Here is an 18,143-nt window from a genome sequence, read left to right on the forward strand (position 1 = left end):
AATGTGTTAGTTTTTGTTGTATCTTATCTATTTCATATTGTTATTATCCCTTAGAAGCTTGTTTGTTTTCTGATGAGAGACAGAAAGGGGATGGATCTAAATTGGAGGGGAGGTGGGGAGGAACTGAGAGAGGAATCTGTACTCAGCATATATTCTGTGAGAGGGAAAAAAATCGGTATTTTCAATAGAAAGAGAGAGATTGAGATTAGCCTGAAATGTCCACGTGGCCTAGTACGGTCAGACAAGGCCTGTCACAAATGGAAAAAAGCAGAAAGGGTAGGGTGATGTGTTGCTGGCATTCAAGGTGGAAGAGGGCCATAGCCACGGAATGAGGACTGCCCACCATAGGAAGTAGAAAAAGCTTAGAAATGGATTCTTCCCAGAGCCCATGGAAGGGGATGCGGTCCTTCTGACTTCTTGATTTTAAGCCTGGTGAGCAGACAGTGTAGGACTTATAATTTACAGACTGAAAGGAGTTTTTAAAAAGACACCCAGTTTTTGGAATTTGTTATAGCAGCAGTGTATTTTCATTTTATATATGTGTATATGTATGTATGGTAGGGGTGGCTTGCAGAGGCCAGTAGAGGGCAGCGGATCTCCTGGAGCTGGAGGTGCAGGTGGTTGTGAGCTTCCTGACATGGTGCTGGGAACGGGCTCCCCTTGAAGAACAGTGTGTGCTCATAACAGCTGAGCTATCTCTCCATCCCCTGACGGTGTACTTTGAATTTATTTACAGGCGATAAGTTTTAAATGTTTTCATGCTCATTTGGCTATACAAGAAAGTATACAAATTATATATCTGTGTGTGTTTATATAAAACTTGAGAGGAATTTGGCATGTGTACGTGCCTTTTGTTTATTTAATTTTTTTTGTTTGTTTGTTCATTTCTCTGTGTAGCCCTGACTGTCCTGGAACTTGCTCTGTAGACCAAGCTGGCCTTGAACTCAGAGATCTGCCTGCTTCTGCCTCCCAAGTGCTGGGATTAAAGGCATGTGCCACTACCACCTCACTGTGTACCTGCTTTTTAAATACAGAAATTTTCCTTTCTGCTTCAAAATAGGTTGACAATCCATTAGAAGAGGCCATCAAGTTCCTCACTCCTCTAAAGACCCTTGCTGCTGATAACATTTATACCCACCTGCTAGCATTTGAAATTTATTTTCGAAAAGGTAACACATTGTTTTGAATTGAGGTTTGTATGTCTATTGTTGTTTCGTTTTCCATGGTGCAGGGGGTTGAAGGCTAGGCCTCACACAGGCTAGGCATGTACTTCTTCACTAAATTACACATTCTTAACCTTGAGGTCAACTTCTAACCTTTATAATGTTGACTGTTTGAAGTATAATTTTGTCACTTAGATCCATTTTTGCTTTTTAGAGCTTTATGTCACCTTCCACAAAAGGTTTAATTTCCTTTTATTTTCCTACTCAAAAATTTGCTGGGCAACATATTAAAATATTATAATAAAATCCAGTAAGAAAATAGTTGGAGCAATATACAGATTTTTTACATGTGCTAGCTAGTTTTATGTCCGTGCAAACTAAAGTTTTACATTTGGGAAGAAGGAACCTTACTTGAGAAAATACTCCTACCAGATTGGCCTGTGGGGCATTTCTTGGTTATTGTGGGAGAATCCAGCTCACTGGGCAGTACCACCCATGGGCTGGTGGTTCTTTGAAGTATAAGAAAGCACACTGAGCAAGCCGTAAGGAGCAAGCCAGTAAGTAGAGCTCCTCTATGGTCTCTGCGTCAGCTCCTGCCTCAGGTTCCTGTCTTGAATTCCTGCCTTGACTTTCCTGGATGATGGACTACCAGCTCTAAGATGAAATAAATCCTTTCCTCCCCAAGTTGCTTTTGGTCATGTGTTTTATCACAGCAGTTGAAACCTAACTAAGACATTTATGTTAAGCTGTTTTATTCCTCTTTGAGTTTTAGAGACAGTTTGGTTTCTCTGTGTGGCTTGGCTGTCTAGGAACTCTCTCTATAGACCAGGCTGGCCTCAATCTCACAGAGATCTACCTGTCTCTGCCTCCCAGGTGCTGCGATTAAAGGCATGGGACACCACTGCTTGACCTATGTGACACAATTTTTAAAATTTTCTTAGGAAAGCCAAAATTGTGTTGGATAATGCAAATTAACTTTGAATTTTTCTAGCAAGTGTTTTTTAAAAATTAAGTTCTTAAATTGAATTTAAGTGAAGCTAAAATAAAGTGAAGAAGATACCACATAACTACTGATGCTGGGTTTTTGTTTTGTTTTTCTGGCACAGGGAAATTTCTACTAATGTTGCAGTCTGTTAAACGAGCCTTTGCCATCGACAGTAATAATGCGTGGTTACATGAATGCTTGATTAAATTTTCTAAATCTGGTAAGTATGAGGAGGAAGTGTTCGTGTACATGCAGCCATGAAAAGCAAATATAAGCCATTCTCCATTTAGCTGGACAGGAAGGAGACCGCAAAGATGTAATCAAACCAAAGGTTTGCCTGATATCTAATGGTTGTACACCTGTAATTAAATGATAAGATTTAAATTAGTGCATTTTAGACTATATACCATTTGTTTCAAAGGAGTGATAGAGTAATTTTACTGTGTGTGTGTATGTGTGTGTGTGTGTGTGTGTGTGTGTGTGTGTGTGTGTGTGTGTGTGTGTGTATGTGTGTATTAAGCTTAACATTAAATACAAAAATCTTTCAGTTGATTTTTTTTCCCTGAAAGGACAGATGAAAAACAAATCCAAATGTTTTTGTTTTTGTAGTATCTAATCATAGTAATCTTCCAGACATTGTGAGCCAAGTTCTAGCTCAAGAAATGAAGAAAATATTTGTCGACAAAGACTTACACAGCTTTAATGAAGATTTTCTCAAGCACAATGCTACCTCTCTTCAGCATCTACTTTCAGGTTTGTATTTGGAAAAGTATTCAGCCTAATTAATTACCAGGGGGAAAAACAAAAACAAAACAAAAAACACAGGACCAGTTTTGTTTTTGAACTGGCCAAACTGTTCTTGTTAAGAAAGAGAATACTCGAGTCTACAGTAAGCAGCACTCTTGGATTTGATTCACACAGCCACTTAGGAACACAATTTGTCTGTCTTAGGAAGGGTTGTACATTAGGTGCTGGATTGAGGCTCAGTGGTTACGAGTTGTGTTGCTCTTGCAGAGGACTCAGGTTCAGTTTCCAGCACACCACATGGTGGCGCACAACCATCCTTAACTCCGGTTCCAGGGGATCCAGTGCTCTCTTCTGACTTCTGGGGGTACAGGCATGCATGCAGTACACATAAAATAGAAATAAAAATATTTTTTAAAAAGTTGCACATTACCTATGCCTTTTGATTCTATAGTCATACTTTTGTAAATAACTTAATACAACTACCACTGGGTGGGGGTAGTAGTTCTCACCTGTAATCCCAAGACTCCAGATGCTGATGCAGGAGAATTACAAGTTTGAGGCCGGCCTTAGTTGGCTACATACACAAACCCTGGCTCAAACAAAAATAACCCAAACAAAGAGCGAGCTTTCAATACAAAGATTGTCTACTGAAGTGTATGTAAAATTTAGGAAAAGAGAATGAACAAATAGATGTATGTTCAGTGATGTGGGAAACAGTGGTAAATGGTAGACTGGAATACCAGGTAGTCACTTAAACATTAAAGCAGTGTTAATTCTATTCACATGATTTATAATAACAGTGATTAACAGCCTTTTTTTTTTCTTTTTTTTGAGATGAGGTGACATGTAACCCAGGCTGGCTTTGAACCAGCTTTGACCGAAATGCTGGGATTATACCTACCTGGTTATCTGGTTATAAATAACTTTATATACATAAGCAGAGCAAGCAAACAATAAATGTCAGTTGTGTAAAAATATGCCTGGGAAAAGCTCTGAAAGGAAGTTTATACCAAACTTTCATGTTGTCTTTGGATACTAAGATTATGAGTAATTTTTTTTCTCTTTTTATTGCTGTTATGCTTTTTTATTTATTTTTTGGTGGAGGGTTTAATGTTGTTTTGGTTGGCCTCTTATAGCCAAGAATAACCTGGAACTTCTTAATACTTCCACATCCTGAATACTAAGATTAGAGCCATAGTCCACCACATGTGGTTTTATGCAGTGCTGGAGGTTGAGCCCAGGCCTTCATGCATGTTAGGCAAGCAGTCTACCAATTGGGCTACATCCCCAGCCTTGCGTTACATATTTTCTGTCTTGAAATGTATTTGTGTCCTGTGGGGCATTGCTTTGGTGGGTTGGGGAGGGGGTGAGGGCAGCGGAGTCATGATGAGTTATGGGGGATGCAGACTCCGGAGACCAGCATCGGGGTGCAGATCTAGTTTAGTGTGAAAGTTCACTGTCATGTATCCATATATTATCCAGTCAGCTAAAGACACATCGAGCTATTGTCCAGTGAGTCTGAGTGGCACACAGAGCGTGGCATGTGAGGGTGTACATGAGGGACAGCATATCCTGGCACTGTGTCCATGGACAAAGAAAGGGCAGGGAGCACCCTGGGCGGCACCGGTCTATAGGTCCCAGTGTGTTGGGGACCCCATTATTACATCATCTGGTGTGCTAGAGACTCGGGGCTGCTCAGCAGCTGCAGGAGCCGTGTGCGCTTCTCCCGTTCCCTGTCTTGCTTGTAGAGACACTGTCTGGACAGACACTGCTCTCTGAAGACAGAGCACTGTATACATAATAAATAAATAAATCTTTTTAAAAAAAAGAATGAAGCACTTATCTAATCATTCTTTATTAATAAAAACTCGGGAGTCAGATATCCGAGTAAGAATCTGAGTGGTCAAAGAAGTGACTGAGAAGCGACCAATGACCTCCTCTCTCCTTCCTCAATCCAAAAGGGCGGAGAATCTTTCTAAGACCCACCTACTACTTCTCGTGTCTCTCTATAGGTCCTCGGTCCTCCAAAACCTCTATGGCTAATTTTGGTCAGCTAGTAGCTAGCTCTACCCTCTGATTCAAAGTAAATTTTATTGGCAGTCTTGGGAATGTCAATTACAATCAAAATATCCCATAACAAAAAAGCTCCTTTAAAAAAAAAAGTCAGAAGACCACTTTGTAACTGTAAGTTAATATGTATAGGGTTCTCAACAAATGACTAACAAATAATGTACACTAATAGGAATACAGTATGAACATGAACACAGACCATACCATTTTCAGGACACATGAACTGGGTTTTGTTTTGTTTTAAATAGCTTTTAAAAATTTCTTTGTAAGTATGGAAATATCTTTCTTTGAATATATTTCTTTGTGACAGTAATTTATTCTTTAGATGCTTTAGTTTAAGGCACTATGCTTTTTAAAAGTGGTTTTGGCTGAAATATTGATTGTGTAAATAGCCCTGTACATTTATATTTTGAATTACATTGTTTCTAACCGCAGAAGTGTCAAATTAGCCTTCTTTCAGTAAATGTTTGATAATTGTCTATGAAGGAAAAGTTTTGATAATGTGTTTTGTTTTAAAATTTTATGTGTATGGGGGTTTACCTGCACATATGTTGGTGCACAACATGTGTGCAGTACCTATGGAGGCGAGAAGAGGGTGTCAGATTGCCTGGAACTGGAGTTACAGGTGGTTATGAGCTGCCATGTGGGTACTGGAAACTAAATCTGGGTCCTCTGTAAGAGCAGCAAGTGTTCTTAACTGCTCCTCTGATAGTTTTGCCGTGGTAACTCATACACTCAATCTAGTCCAATGCTTCAGTGGGATGTTACTGAATAGGAGGAAATTAGGAACAAATGTCACAGTTGGCTGCCCAGAGCTGGTGGATGCCAGCTCTAGCCCACCACTAGTTGATTAAGCACTTTAAGCCACATCTTAAATACTGATTGGTCAGTATAAACTAGGTGAAACGTAAGCCTTAGGACCCAGTTACTCACATTGAAATGTGTTGGAATTTCAGGTGCTAAAATGATGTATTTTTTGGACAAGTCAAGGCAAGAGAAAGCAATTGCTTTAGCCACTAGGTTGGATGAAACTATACAGGATAAAAATGTGAAGGTAAGACTCTTCCAAGGCTGATTTCTAGGTTTTGCAATATCTAACAAAACATGCATGTCTACAGCATAGTTCTGAGTGGGTTACAGAACTCAGCCTAGATGCAAATCTCAGCTCCACCCATTATGAGCTGTGTGACTTCAGGCAAGTTCCGTTTCTTTTCTTGTTGCAAAGATAGATGTGCAAGTTGCGTAGTTGAGTTGGAGTTAACCGAAATAACAAAACATACAAAGTCCTTTGTCCTGACTCATAGAGAGGCACTTAGTAATGTGAACTACTGTTACCAATAAAAGACACTCTTCCTGGATATGAGGTGTGTGCCTGTAATTCCATGACTCAAAGGGTGGAAACAGGAGGATCAGAAGTTCAAAGCTAGCCCTGGCTACATACTCAGTTTGATGCTAAGCTGCCCTAATGAAACAAAAACTAGAATTATCTTTTTGAGGCTTTTAGAGTGTTTTCCCCTCGTAGTCTTTGTCTTTGTTTATTGGGAAGGAGAGTGCCATGCCAGGAATGTGGAGGTCATAGGACAACTTTGGGATTTGGTTCTTTACTTTCCCATCTGGGTCCTAAGGATTGAACTTAATTGTCAGACTTGGTAGCCAGCACATTTATCTGCTGAGGCATCTCGCCTTTCTTTTCCCTTTTTTGAGACAGGTCTTGCTATGCAGTTCTCATAGGACTTGGAGTTGGAGGCCTACCTCGGCCTCCTGAGTGCCACAACAACCAGCTCAACGCTGGCATTAAACTTTCTTTATTTGAAATGATTGCTCACTATAGATAGGAAGGAGGGACTGGAGTCTTTCTCGGAGATAAGGAATAAGTTGTACCTGTTGATGAAAATCACTACTGGCAAGCTGCTGTTTATCTTTGTATAACTGGTCTTCCTCCTCGTATCATTAGATGCTGATGCGGGTTGCTGAGGCACTGCTGGACGGCAGCTTTGGGAACTGTAGTGCCCAGTATGAAGAGTACAGGAAGGCCTGCCATAGCCTGCTTCCACTCACACCTGCCTTCCTGCCTGCTGTGATCGAAGCTGCCCTGAACCAAATGGCTGACCACGAACTCTTGCAGCGTGAACTTTGAAATCCTGTGCAAAGTGCTTCTACAGATTCAAAAGCTGTGCTCACATCAGGGTTTCTTTTCCAGTGTGCATTTTAATATTGGCATGAAATGAAATAATAGAAGTGTTAAATGGAGTATAGTGTAAGCTTGTTTTATGCTGTGTCTGGCCTCCAATTTACATAGACACCTGTTACAATTGCTTGTTTATACTTATACAGTCTTACACTCCTGAATTAGGAGTGTTGTTGCTTCTGTATTATACTTGAGTTGCTGATAAGGTGTAGACAACCGTCTTACGCTGTTTTCTTTTGATCCTAGTTTCAGAATCTGTTTTGATCTCTTTATTGGCTTTTTTTTTTTTAAGTGTTAGCTGTATGTTAAGAAATAGCCATATCTGGGGGGTGGGAGGAGGGAAGAGAGGGGGAGCTGGGGTTTGTATTAAAATGAAAAAGATGAAATAAAATCTTATCCATTTTACACACACACACACACACACACACACACACACACACACACACACACAAGAAATAGCTATATTTTCCATTTTGGTATTTAATGCGATCGCTCCCTTTTTACCTTAACTTGAATGATTTATATTTCCTCCTCATGTCATTAGACTCTAATATTCTTTTGTAATAGCCATAAAAGTGATACTCTATGGTTGAATAAAGGAACTCCAGTTTTTATGTTGACAATTCAGAATGTGAAGACTGGTTTGCCTCTTAATCATGTAAATTGACCATCAAATATGTTCTGTGCCTGTGCTAGTCTTATAGACCATTGTGGAGGAATTGCGCTTTCTTGATTGACTGCTTAGAGAGTTATCGAGTAGCTTGTCCTGAGAGGTGTTCTTCAAGGGAGCGTGATTGGGCAGAGTACAAATTAAAACAGCAAAGCACTATCACCCTCAAAGCCATTCTTTAGCTATTTGGTGAATTCTCAGAATCCTCAGAATAACTAATTCTTATAATTAGTTAAGCTGTTAAATCACAGTGTTGTTGAACAGTATTTGGTGGGGGGAGGCGCCTTTTTGTCATATCATATAATGGAATCACTATTTCTCAGCTCTGTCAGTGTCTGTAAATCTCCTATCTGATACACACTCCGAATGGAGATTTATTTAGACAGTCCTAATTAAAGCGATTTTCCTTTACCTCTAGATTCATAGTTGCTGAGAGGAGAAAAATTAACTGTAAAATAATGCCAACCTAGACAATTCTGCAATAAATTATTTTGTACAAAGTTGCTTGTTCATATCTGTTATTATTATTATGTGGCCATACTAGAAAAATATTTTTTGGGGAAAACAAATGTAATTATCTCATTCTTTCCAAGTTTATAGAAAATGTGGTTATTGGTAACCACCTCCTGTGGGAGCCCGTTTTCAGGTTCCTCATGGCTTTACTCAGCAGATCTGCATAGAGAAGATGATTAGGACCACAGGCCTGAGTGCAGGTGTCTGAGATGGTCTGCACTTGGCTGTGCTGGGGGGAGGTCTTTTGCTCCACCCCTTGGCATTTCTATAAATACCCTGGGGCAGAAACAGTCAAGGCCCGTTAGAATAGGTTCCAGGCCCTCTCGAGGCTATCCTTTATCTTCTATCTGTTCATCTCCACACTCTAAATCCTATCTAATATTTCCTGCTGCTCCCACTCAAGAAACCTCTGGGGAACTGTGGGGTTGGTGGGTAAATGCCCCGCAACCTCCCAGATATGCTTTGTTGCCACAGCAACTGGGATTCCTTTTAGTGTTTTAAACGTTTAGAAATAGGGTTGGGTGTAGTGGCACACACCTTTAATCCCAGCAGTTGTAAGAGAGGCAGGTGGATCTCTTGTGTTGGAGACCAGTCCTTGCACCCACACTGGGTGCTTTACAACAGTCAGGCTCACAGCTGCCTGCAGCTGCAGTTCCCGAGAATTCCACATCCTCTTCTGGCCTCTGTAGGGCACTTGTACAGTGACAATCAGTATGCACAAACTATACACACAAACATAATAAAAAAAATTAAGGTTTTTAAAGTATTTCCTTGGGATGATTCCGTGTTTCTGAGAGTTCTGGGTGCATGCAGGTGAGATGTGGTCAGTTACAGGCCTGAGGTACTTCCTGAACTAGCTGTACCTCAGCCAGAGCTGATGTTTAGGTAGGGTAAGGGGTGCTTGACATTGGGGTCCCCAGGGCTATGCCAAGATTATGATTAACCAGATATGCCACAGAAACTCCAGTCAAGTAACCAGTTTGAAAGAGAGAATATTGGCTGAAGTGTGTGTGTGTGTGTGTGTGTGTGTGTGTGTGTGTGTGTGTTTCCTGGCTTGCCTCTTCTAGTTCTGCCATTCTTCCTGAACATACCGATTTTGAACAGTTCTGGTAGATTTAAATCACAGATCTCCAGTCACATTGACTTCTGGAACTTCAGTCATAGATTCAAACTATGTAACTCATACACAGATATCATCAAATGTTAGGTTGTGGTTTGAATCTTTAAATTGTTGAGTATTTGTATTGTATTATATTTGTATTTGTATTGTATTGTTTTCAGCAGTATAAAGGTTACATAGAAAACTGATACCAGAAGAGTAGCTATGCTGTGATTAAATCTGACCATGTGGCTTACAGGCCCGTGGGTTGGGAAATGCTATAACATTATAAGCAGAGCTTCATGGACCGTTCTGGTGACAGTTTGAAAGCCCAGAATACCGAGACAGATTGTGGATGCTCAGTTCATGAGAGCTCAGAGGGCAACAGTGACTATCAGGAACAGGGTTGGAGGCCTGTGTTGTATTCTGGCAGAGTCTGGCTGCATTTTGCCCATGGCTTGGAAATTTGAGTGAGACTGGATTAAAAGTAATAACAAGCCGGACGGTGGTGGCGCACACCTTTAATCCCAGCACTCGGGAAGAGGCAGACGGATCTCTGTGAGTTCGAGGCCAGCCTGGTGTACAGAGCGAGATCCAGGATAGGCACCAAAGCTACAGAGAAACCTGGTCTTGAAAAACCAAAAAAAAAAAAAAAAGAAGTAAAAAGTAATAACAGACTAAATAACTTATCAGAGGAAAACTCCAAGACAGCATAATACTTAGGCTGTGGCATGGTTATTTCTTGTTGCTTTTAGATAGAGGTATAAAGAGAACTGAGAGTTAAAAAGCAAAACAAAAAATGAGAATAACGTGCAGTTTGGTTGTGCAAGTACAAAATGGTTGCAGTCATTAGAACTTAGCACCATTGGAGAGACACTGCCCGTTTTGCATTGGGAAAGAAGTTTGCTCAGCCGAGGCTCCCATCATGTGGCAATGCAAGTGTATTTGGAAGACGGGAGTGCCCAAATGGGGCCCTACTGAAAAGGTCGTTGTAGTAGTTTGAATGTAATTGGCCCCCATAATCTCAAAGGGAGTGGCATTATTAGAAGATGTGGCCTTGTTGGAAGAAGTGTGTCACTGTGGGGCTGGGCTTTGTGGTCTCCTATGCTCAAGATAATGCCCCAAAAGCTATAGACTCTCAGTGAAGCTACCCCAAGGGAGTGACCATGTGTGCTGTGTGTGAATGGCAGGTCTGGATAGGTAGGGCTACTCAACTTCAGAGCTCAGGTCATGTTACCATGTGCCCCTGATGTCACACGTGGAGCTACAGGGTTTCCTGTTGCTCTGCTAATGTTGAGTCTTGCTTTGGCTCAGTACTCCCTTGCTATGTCTCCTTCTTCCTTTTTGGACCAGGAATTCTTTATTAGAAGACGTCACTTTTTTGTTGTTGTTGTGTTTTTTGATCTTATAGAAGTTCCAACTAAGACCATTTCAAATGTCCAAAGATACTTTAGCCTTTTGAACAATGTTGAGACCATTAAGACTATGGGGACTTGAAGTTGGACTGAATATCTCTTACATTCCAAAATTTGCATTATGAAATGAGAGCTCTGGATAGACTGCTATGGTTTGAATCTGAAACGTCCCCCACAGGCTTATGTGTATAAATTCTGGGCCCCAGCTTGTGCTATTTTCAAAGCTGAGGAGCCCTTAGGAGTTGGGGCCTGGTTGGCAGAAGTTAAGTCATTAGACCCTTTGGAGACTATACCCACACCTGGTGTGGGCTGGGGTCTCTGCTGCTTATATGCCATCATGAACTGCTCCACACATGTTCTCTGCTGTGGAAGACAGGTCTCTCTAACACCATGACTGTGGGAGCCCGTTCTCGGGTTCCTCGTGGCTTTACTCAGCAGGTCCGCATAGAGGATGATTAGGACCACGGGCCTGAGTGCAGGTGTCTGAGATGGTCTGCACTTGCTGTGCGGGGGGAGGAGGTCTTTTGCTCCACCCCTTGGCGTCTCTATAAAAACCCTGGGGCAGAGACAGTCGGGGCCCGTTGGAATAGGTTCCGGGCCCGTTGGAATAGGTTCCAGGCCCTCTCGAGGCTATCCTTTATTTTCTATCTGTTTATCTCCGCAAGAAATCCTTCTATCTAATATTTCCTGCTGTGGGGGTGGTGGGTAAATGCCCCACACATGACCCACAATAAAGTCGGGTCACTATGATTAAAAAAAGTAGCTAACACATCCTATTAATGAATCTGTGATTTCCCCAAGCCTACTAATGGCAAAGCTGAACCAAACACCTGGACGCCGTGACATTCTTGCTTTCTCTTGGAGTCCACCACTGCTGGTCATCCTGCCTGCATGCTCCATTCCTGGTGTCCTAACCCAGACCCTCACAGGTAGCCAGGGCAATTGCAGGGGTGGCGTCAACTGCTTTATGATGCTGAAGGTTCCCGTTCTCCCTGCCTGTTCCCTGCAGGACCTCTTCTGACAGTACAACTTGGTGTCAAGTGTTTAAGACTTTAATGTCTCAAGTTTGTTCTTTAAATAAAAGAGCAGACGGTTGGCCTGTCCTGTAAGTCCGTCTCTCTTCTTGTCAGTCATTTTCCTTTTCTGGTCTTGTCTTTCTCCCAGGCAGCGCCCAGTGGATCACTGAGGAATTTGCTAGCCTTGCTACGTGTTGGTTTTCCTATCGTTTGAATGGGGGTTATGATATCTACCTCAGATTTTTTTTTGTGGAAGTGATGGTAGTTCTTGATACATAATTGATGAATAAATATTAATACTTTTAAAATTTTGCGAGTGTGTGTGTGTGTGTGTGTGTAGGCACACATGTACCACAGCACATGTATGGAGGTCAGAGGACTGTCAGGTGTTGATTCTCTCCTCCTACCATGGATTCCTGGGATCAAACTCATATTGTCAGGTGTGTGAAGCAAATGCTTTTACCCACTGAGCCACCTCGCTAGCTCTAAGTATCGGTATTTCTGATTCTCCTGACTCAGACGCTCAACCTGCCATCCTTTCCTTCTGCTATGCTTTGTTAGCTTGCACTGCCGTCTAGGATGCATTTTCTTGCATTCCTTTCCCTGGGAAACCCCTAGGGTAGAGACCAGTTGAGGAATCCTCATTTCCATATTTGTATCCCTCTTCCAGAAGCATTTTCTATTGTAGTCTGTAGTAACTAACAGCTTACGTATCTGTTACTGTTTCATTATCCATCACAAAAATAATATCCATTCATCAGGTGTCTTTTGTGTGGCTGGTTCTCTGCTCAGCCCTTGGTGCTCATTTTCACAACAGTTCTATATCACCAGTTATGAATTGGTTTGTATGTTAATTGTAAGTAAGTGATCAAGTCAGTGAGACCTTAGTGGCTATGAACGCTAGCATTCACCTTTGCATTCCCGGCACTTACACAGGCTTCTCTTTCCCTATGTATATTCTGAAAACGCTTGCTGAATGAATAAACAGTGTGTTTCTTCCTCTACTTCCATCATAACTAAAGTAGGTTGAAATTATTTTCATTGATAGGAAAATATATAATGAAGAATTTTGTTTCATATAATAGAAATAAAGCTAAATAAAAGCAATAGTATCTGCATCATCCACTGCCAGATCTTTTCTTTTTTATTGGGCCATTACTTTTCTTCCATCTTGTAGGTTTTATTTATTTTATTTTTATTTTTTGAGGTTATTATTACATCATTCCCTGTAGTTGGAGTTTTCTCCATTCCCGCCAGGGCCCACAGCCATTCAGACCCAAGTAAACACACAGAAACTTATATTATTTATAAACTGTATAGTCGTGGCAGGCTTCTTGTTATCTAGTTCTTATATCTTAAACTAACCCATTCTATTAACCCAGAAGTTGCCATTTGGCTTGTGGCTTACTGGTATTTTACATTGTTTCTCATGGCGGCGGTGGCTGGCAGTGTCTCCTGACTCAGCCTTCCACTTCCCAGAATTCTCCTCTCTTCCTGCCTGGCTACTGGTCAATCAGCATTTTATTTATCAATCGATCAGAGCAACACATTCACAGCATACGGAGCTGTATCCACAGCACTTCCCCCTTTTTTTTTCAAAAAGGAAGGTTTTAACTTTAACATAGTAAAATTACATATAACAAAACAATTATCAAGCAAGAATTACAATATCTAGTCTATTTATAATATCTAGTCTATTTGTATTTGGCAAAATTAAAGAAGATATCTATCTTTTCCTATCCTGTATTTGTGAGTCTAAGGTTTTATTTCTGACCTATCTTTTATCATAACTAAGGAAATTATAACTATCTAATCTTCAACTACATTAAAGACCCCAGAAGGATATAATATTACCTGAGAAATGGGAGAAGGTTGCAAGCAACTTTTGGGAGTCTTGCGAGAGTAGACAGAGACAGCTGGTATCCTGGCCAGTCATCCAAAGTTCCTCTGTAAATTTGGGGCATCTGTCTCCAGCTCACAGACCTAGAGTCAGTCTCTCAGTCACTTCTCTCTGTGTCCTGTAGAATGTCTGGCAGTTTCCTCTGTGAAGCAGGAGCCTGAAGGACCATTTTGCCTTGCAAAGTTCAGTGGTCACCTTCCTATGGGTCCTGCATGTCCAGTCGATACATTTTTTCAAGCAGTCCAGGCAAGAACAGTTTCTTGCCCAAATGGCTATTTTTGCCAAAAAGAATATAAACTCCATATGGAGTGTCTTCGATGCTCATCTTTCTCTTTGAAGTAAATCAGTGCTGCCAGGAGCAGACGTGTCTCATTGTCCAGAAAGTCTGAATTTTTAAAACATTTTAGATGCCATATTCTGTAGGTCTTTGAAGTGTTTGCAGATTACCTACCTAATTGAATTATATCTATGTATACCTTGAAAACTTTACATGACTATAAGTTTGACTATCATAGACTATTAATCTGTATTTTTAATTATCCATTACAATCTAAATGAGTTACATAAACGTAATACCTCAAACGAGAGTAGAAGTATACATACAGTATAACAAAATTAAGTTTAAACTTGTATCAATAAACTAAAATCTATACTAATGTAAAACATTTTAAACAAGTTGTTGCCCTTTAAAAGTAGGTTCATTAATCTACCCTTTCATCCTATCATATCTATATTCTACATTTCTATATCCCCCTTCCCTTTCCTCCTTCCAAACCCTCCCATATAACCCTCCTTGCTGTCTTTCCAATTCATGGCCAATTTTACTAATTGTTACATGAATATATGTTTATGGATATACATATATTACTAAATGTAACCTGCTCAGTCTGTATAATGTTACTTGTATTGTGTTTTCAGGGCTGACCACTTGGCATTGGACAACCCATCGGTGTGCTCTTCCTTGGGGAAGACTGTTTCTCCAACTCTGAACATTCCTTCATTGTCTGTAGTTCTTTATATTGACTGTAGGTTTTTTCTTTAAAGGAAATTAATAATTATGAAGATTGAAAAGAGTTATAAAAATAAGTAGAGAGAGACAAGTATGATTGTACAAGCTGTGGCAACCCAAGAAGAAAAGCTCAGGAGTCAACTCAGGCAAAGAATAAAGAGGTTCTAATGTAACATTAATTACAGTTGTTAGTAGTTTACCAGTTAAGACTCATGATTTAACCACTTAGAAGATTCAAGGTTCTTAGGACATATTAAGTGCTTATAAGAAGCACAGCTAAAGCTAAAATTTGAACTAAAAAACAGAATAGATAAATAAACAGGCTAAGATGAATGAACTAACCAGAATGAAGTAGTCCAAACCAAACTTATGTCAAACATGACAAGATGTTGTGGCCATGTTGACTTCCATGTGCTTACTTGCTGCAAAGTCTTTCAAGTTGTTCCAACCACAGAAAGTCAAAGACAGAGAAAATCTTACATGAACAGAACCCACATTTCTCAAAGAGGAAAAAGGTAATAATTAGCACCAAATTTCTTTCCAGAAACCAAACAGAAAAGAGAGTGGGTAAAATATAATACTTAAAAGAAAAAACAGCCTAAAATTTTGTATCCAGCAAAACTGCCCTTCAGATGGGAAGAAATAAGGTTTAACCAGAGATTGAGTTGGTCTTTAGCAGATCCATCTTGCTACAGCTGTTAAGCATTCTTAAGAGGGAAGGAAGACTGGATTGATTACAAACAAATGTACAGAGTACTAGAGCCAGAAGAAATTAAGGCAAAACTGTTCTTTTTCTTCCTTATTTAATCCATGGAGCTTATCAGAATACAACAGTATGTTGGGTGACCATAATTTAGGGATTCATGGAATGAGCATGGGATAGGAGGAGCTGGGAGCTCTGTTCCAAGGCACCTACATGACCTAGGAAGTAGTAAAGTGATACTTTAAAGTGGCCCATTATCAGTTGTAAGGCTATGCTGCAAACTCCAAGGCAACTATTAAGAAAATATAAGTGTAGCTGAAAGGCTGAGATGAAAGATGCATAGTGAAATATGAAATGCTGAGCTAAAGTCAGAGAGTGTGAAAAAGGGCTGGAGGAAAAAAAGGGAAGAGGAGCAGGATGGAAGGAAGGAAGGAAAGAAGGATGGAAGGAAGGAAGGAAAGAAGGATGGAAGGAAGGAAGGAAAGAAGGATGGAAGGAAGGGAAGAAGAAAAGATGGATGGGAGGAAGGAAGAAAGGAAAGGAGGAAGGAAAGAAGGAAAGAAAAGAGAACAATAAATGTAAGTGTACATCAGTCTTACTTTACTGTGTACTTTGGCCACATGTGACATGTGGCTGGCCACTGACCACTGAAATATGACTAGTGAGGATGAGGAACTGATTTTCCAATTTTAATTTTAAATGTAAAGGTGTTTGGTTTGTTTCTTTTTGAGACAGTTTGAGTGTGTAGCCCTAGCTGTCCTGGAATTCTCTAGGTAGACCAGGCTACCTTTGCACTCACAGAGACCCACCTGCCTCTGCCTCCAAGTACTGACATGAAAGAGCTGTGCCACCAGGGCATAAAGATCTTTTAACATTTATTTATTTGTGTGTGTGTGTGTGTGTGTGTGTGTGTGTGTGTGTGTGTGTGTGTGTGTGTGTGTGTGTGTATGCCACAGTACTCATGTGGAGTCACAGCCTGCAGGAGTCAGTTCTCTCCTTCCACTATTTGGGTCCTGGAGATAGAACTCGGGTCATCAAGCTTCTTTCCCACCTGAGCCATCTTGCTGGCCCTTTCCTCCAAGCAGCCGTCGGTGACTGCTGCTGACGTTAGACAGTGGTGCCTGTTGACTAGTTCTCAGAAGGGGCATCGTTGCAGTTCCTCCACCAAAAGGAACACCTTTTTCAGACCTTGCAAGACAGCTGTGTGTTCGAGAAGTTGCCTCCTTTCTTGAACCCTTGCTGCTGCGTTCTTATCTAGCTTGATGCTAACTAAGCTCCCTAACCTGGTCTGTGAAATGTGAAGCACAGAGGGAGCACTCATTCAGAATTGTTGCTGAATGCCGGCAGCCACCTGGGTCCTTTGACTCATCTCCTGTACCCTTCACTGTGGGAGAGGCATGTGTACCGTCCTCATTAGACGTGACTTGAAGCTAACAGAACGTCTCAACTCAGAGTCGGACCCAGACCTGTTCTTTTCAGCTTCCAACTGCGTTCTTGTCGGTCATGCTCAGTCATCATAGTATCTGTCTGGCCTTGTGCGAGGTCAAGGTTTTGTCTGTCCAACAAGAAAACCTTTGAGGACAGGTCCAAGCTAAGCCTATAGAAGGTGCTCATATCTGTTCCCTGACGTATCTATGTTTATATGCATCAATCGCTGTTAATACTTTTGCTGGCATGCGATTCTGGACCATGGTTTCTGAAACATTGCAGTTGTGTGGTTAGTTCATTATTTCCCCACTAGAGAGCAAGCTTTCCAACTCTTTTGATTTCTTAAGAGGGAACATCTATCTGTAAGGCAGGCTGAGTTGGTTTCTGTTTTAGTTCTTTGGGATAATTTCATCACCCCCCTGTGTTGACTTTGTACGCTTTTCCTCTTTGACGGTATGTAGGTTTCTGATCCAGTAGGTGCTGGTGGCTGTCTTCTGTAGAGATGAACAATTCCACGAAGCTTTTATGAAGTGTAAGTCTGGTTACCCGGCTGTTACATTTTAATGTGAGAACTTTGCATGGGAAGAGAGTCTTGGTGTCAGGGAAGAATGGGAACTGGTCTCAGGCAAATTCTACCCTTCCTGGGATCCTATTTCTTGTTGGCAGAGGGAGGAGGCTTTTCTAGGATACTATATTCTGTGATATTCAGACTGGAAGACTCATTTTAGTTACTTCACTGGGGCCTTCCCAGACAGAGTAAGTCCTAGAGAGTGGGAAGGGTGGTTGTTTCTCAACACACAGCACTTCCGTAACCAGGTGTTTGGGTATTTTTTCCACAAGGACTGGTTCCCTGACATTAGCTGGGTGTCCTATACTTCATTTCAATTCTGACCGTGTCTGCCTGAACTTAGTAGCATTAGATCCCACGGATTAAGGGCTTCAATCCCACAAGGCTGCCAGCCGAAGTCTAGATGTCCAGTGCTTCTGATTGACTGGCTAGAAACCACAGGCCCCATTCTCCTCTCCTTCAGTTGCATCGTTTGCTAGAATGGCTCGTAGTCCTCGGAGAAGCATACAACAACTTGTTCATTATAAAGAATATTATAAAGGATACAGATGTTCAGTCACATGGAAGAGGGCATAGTAAACTGATGAGGGTGGAGACATAGCTTTTAGTGCATTAGGGTGCCCTCTTCTCCTAGCACTTCCAAATGTTTATGGGAATCTAGAATGCCCT

General features: G+C 41.1%; 1 protein-coding gene across 2 annotated transcripts in view; it reads left to right on the forward strand.

Moving 5' to 3' along the window:
* Naa16 (N-alpha-acetyltransferase 16, NatA auxiliary subunit) overlaps positions 1-8,326 on the forward strand; it is a 61,397-nt gene extending 53,071 nt beyond the window's left edge. For both annotated transcript variants that reach the window (XM_052732658.1, XM_052732659.1), the window contains exons 16-20: positions 1,061-1,169; positions 2,270-2,368; positions 2,758-2,901; positions 5,922-6,019; positions 6,920-8,326. In XM_052732658.1, coding sequence (XP_052588618.1) covers positions 1,061-1,169; positions 2,270-2,368; positions 2,758-2,901; positions 5,922-6,019; positions 6,920-7,102 — 633 coding nt within the window. In that variant the 3' untranslated portion in view covers positions 7,103-8,326. The remainder of the gene's footprint in view (positions 1-1,060; positions 1,170-2,269; positions 2,369-2,757; positions 2,902-5,921; positions 6,020-6,919) is intronic.
* Positions 8,327-18,143: the final 9,817 nt, after the last annotated feature.

The sequence above is a fragment of the Peromyscus californicus genome, unplaced genomic scaffold (assembly GCF_007827085.1).
Source record: "Peromyscus californicus insignis strain IS unplaced genomic scaffold, ASM782708v3 Scaffold_12__1_contigs__length_115047231, whole genome shotgun sequence".
Lineage (NCBI taxonomy): Eukaryota > Metazoa > Chordata > Mammalia > Rodentia > Cricetidae > Peromyscus > Peromyscus californicus.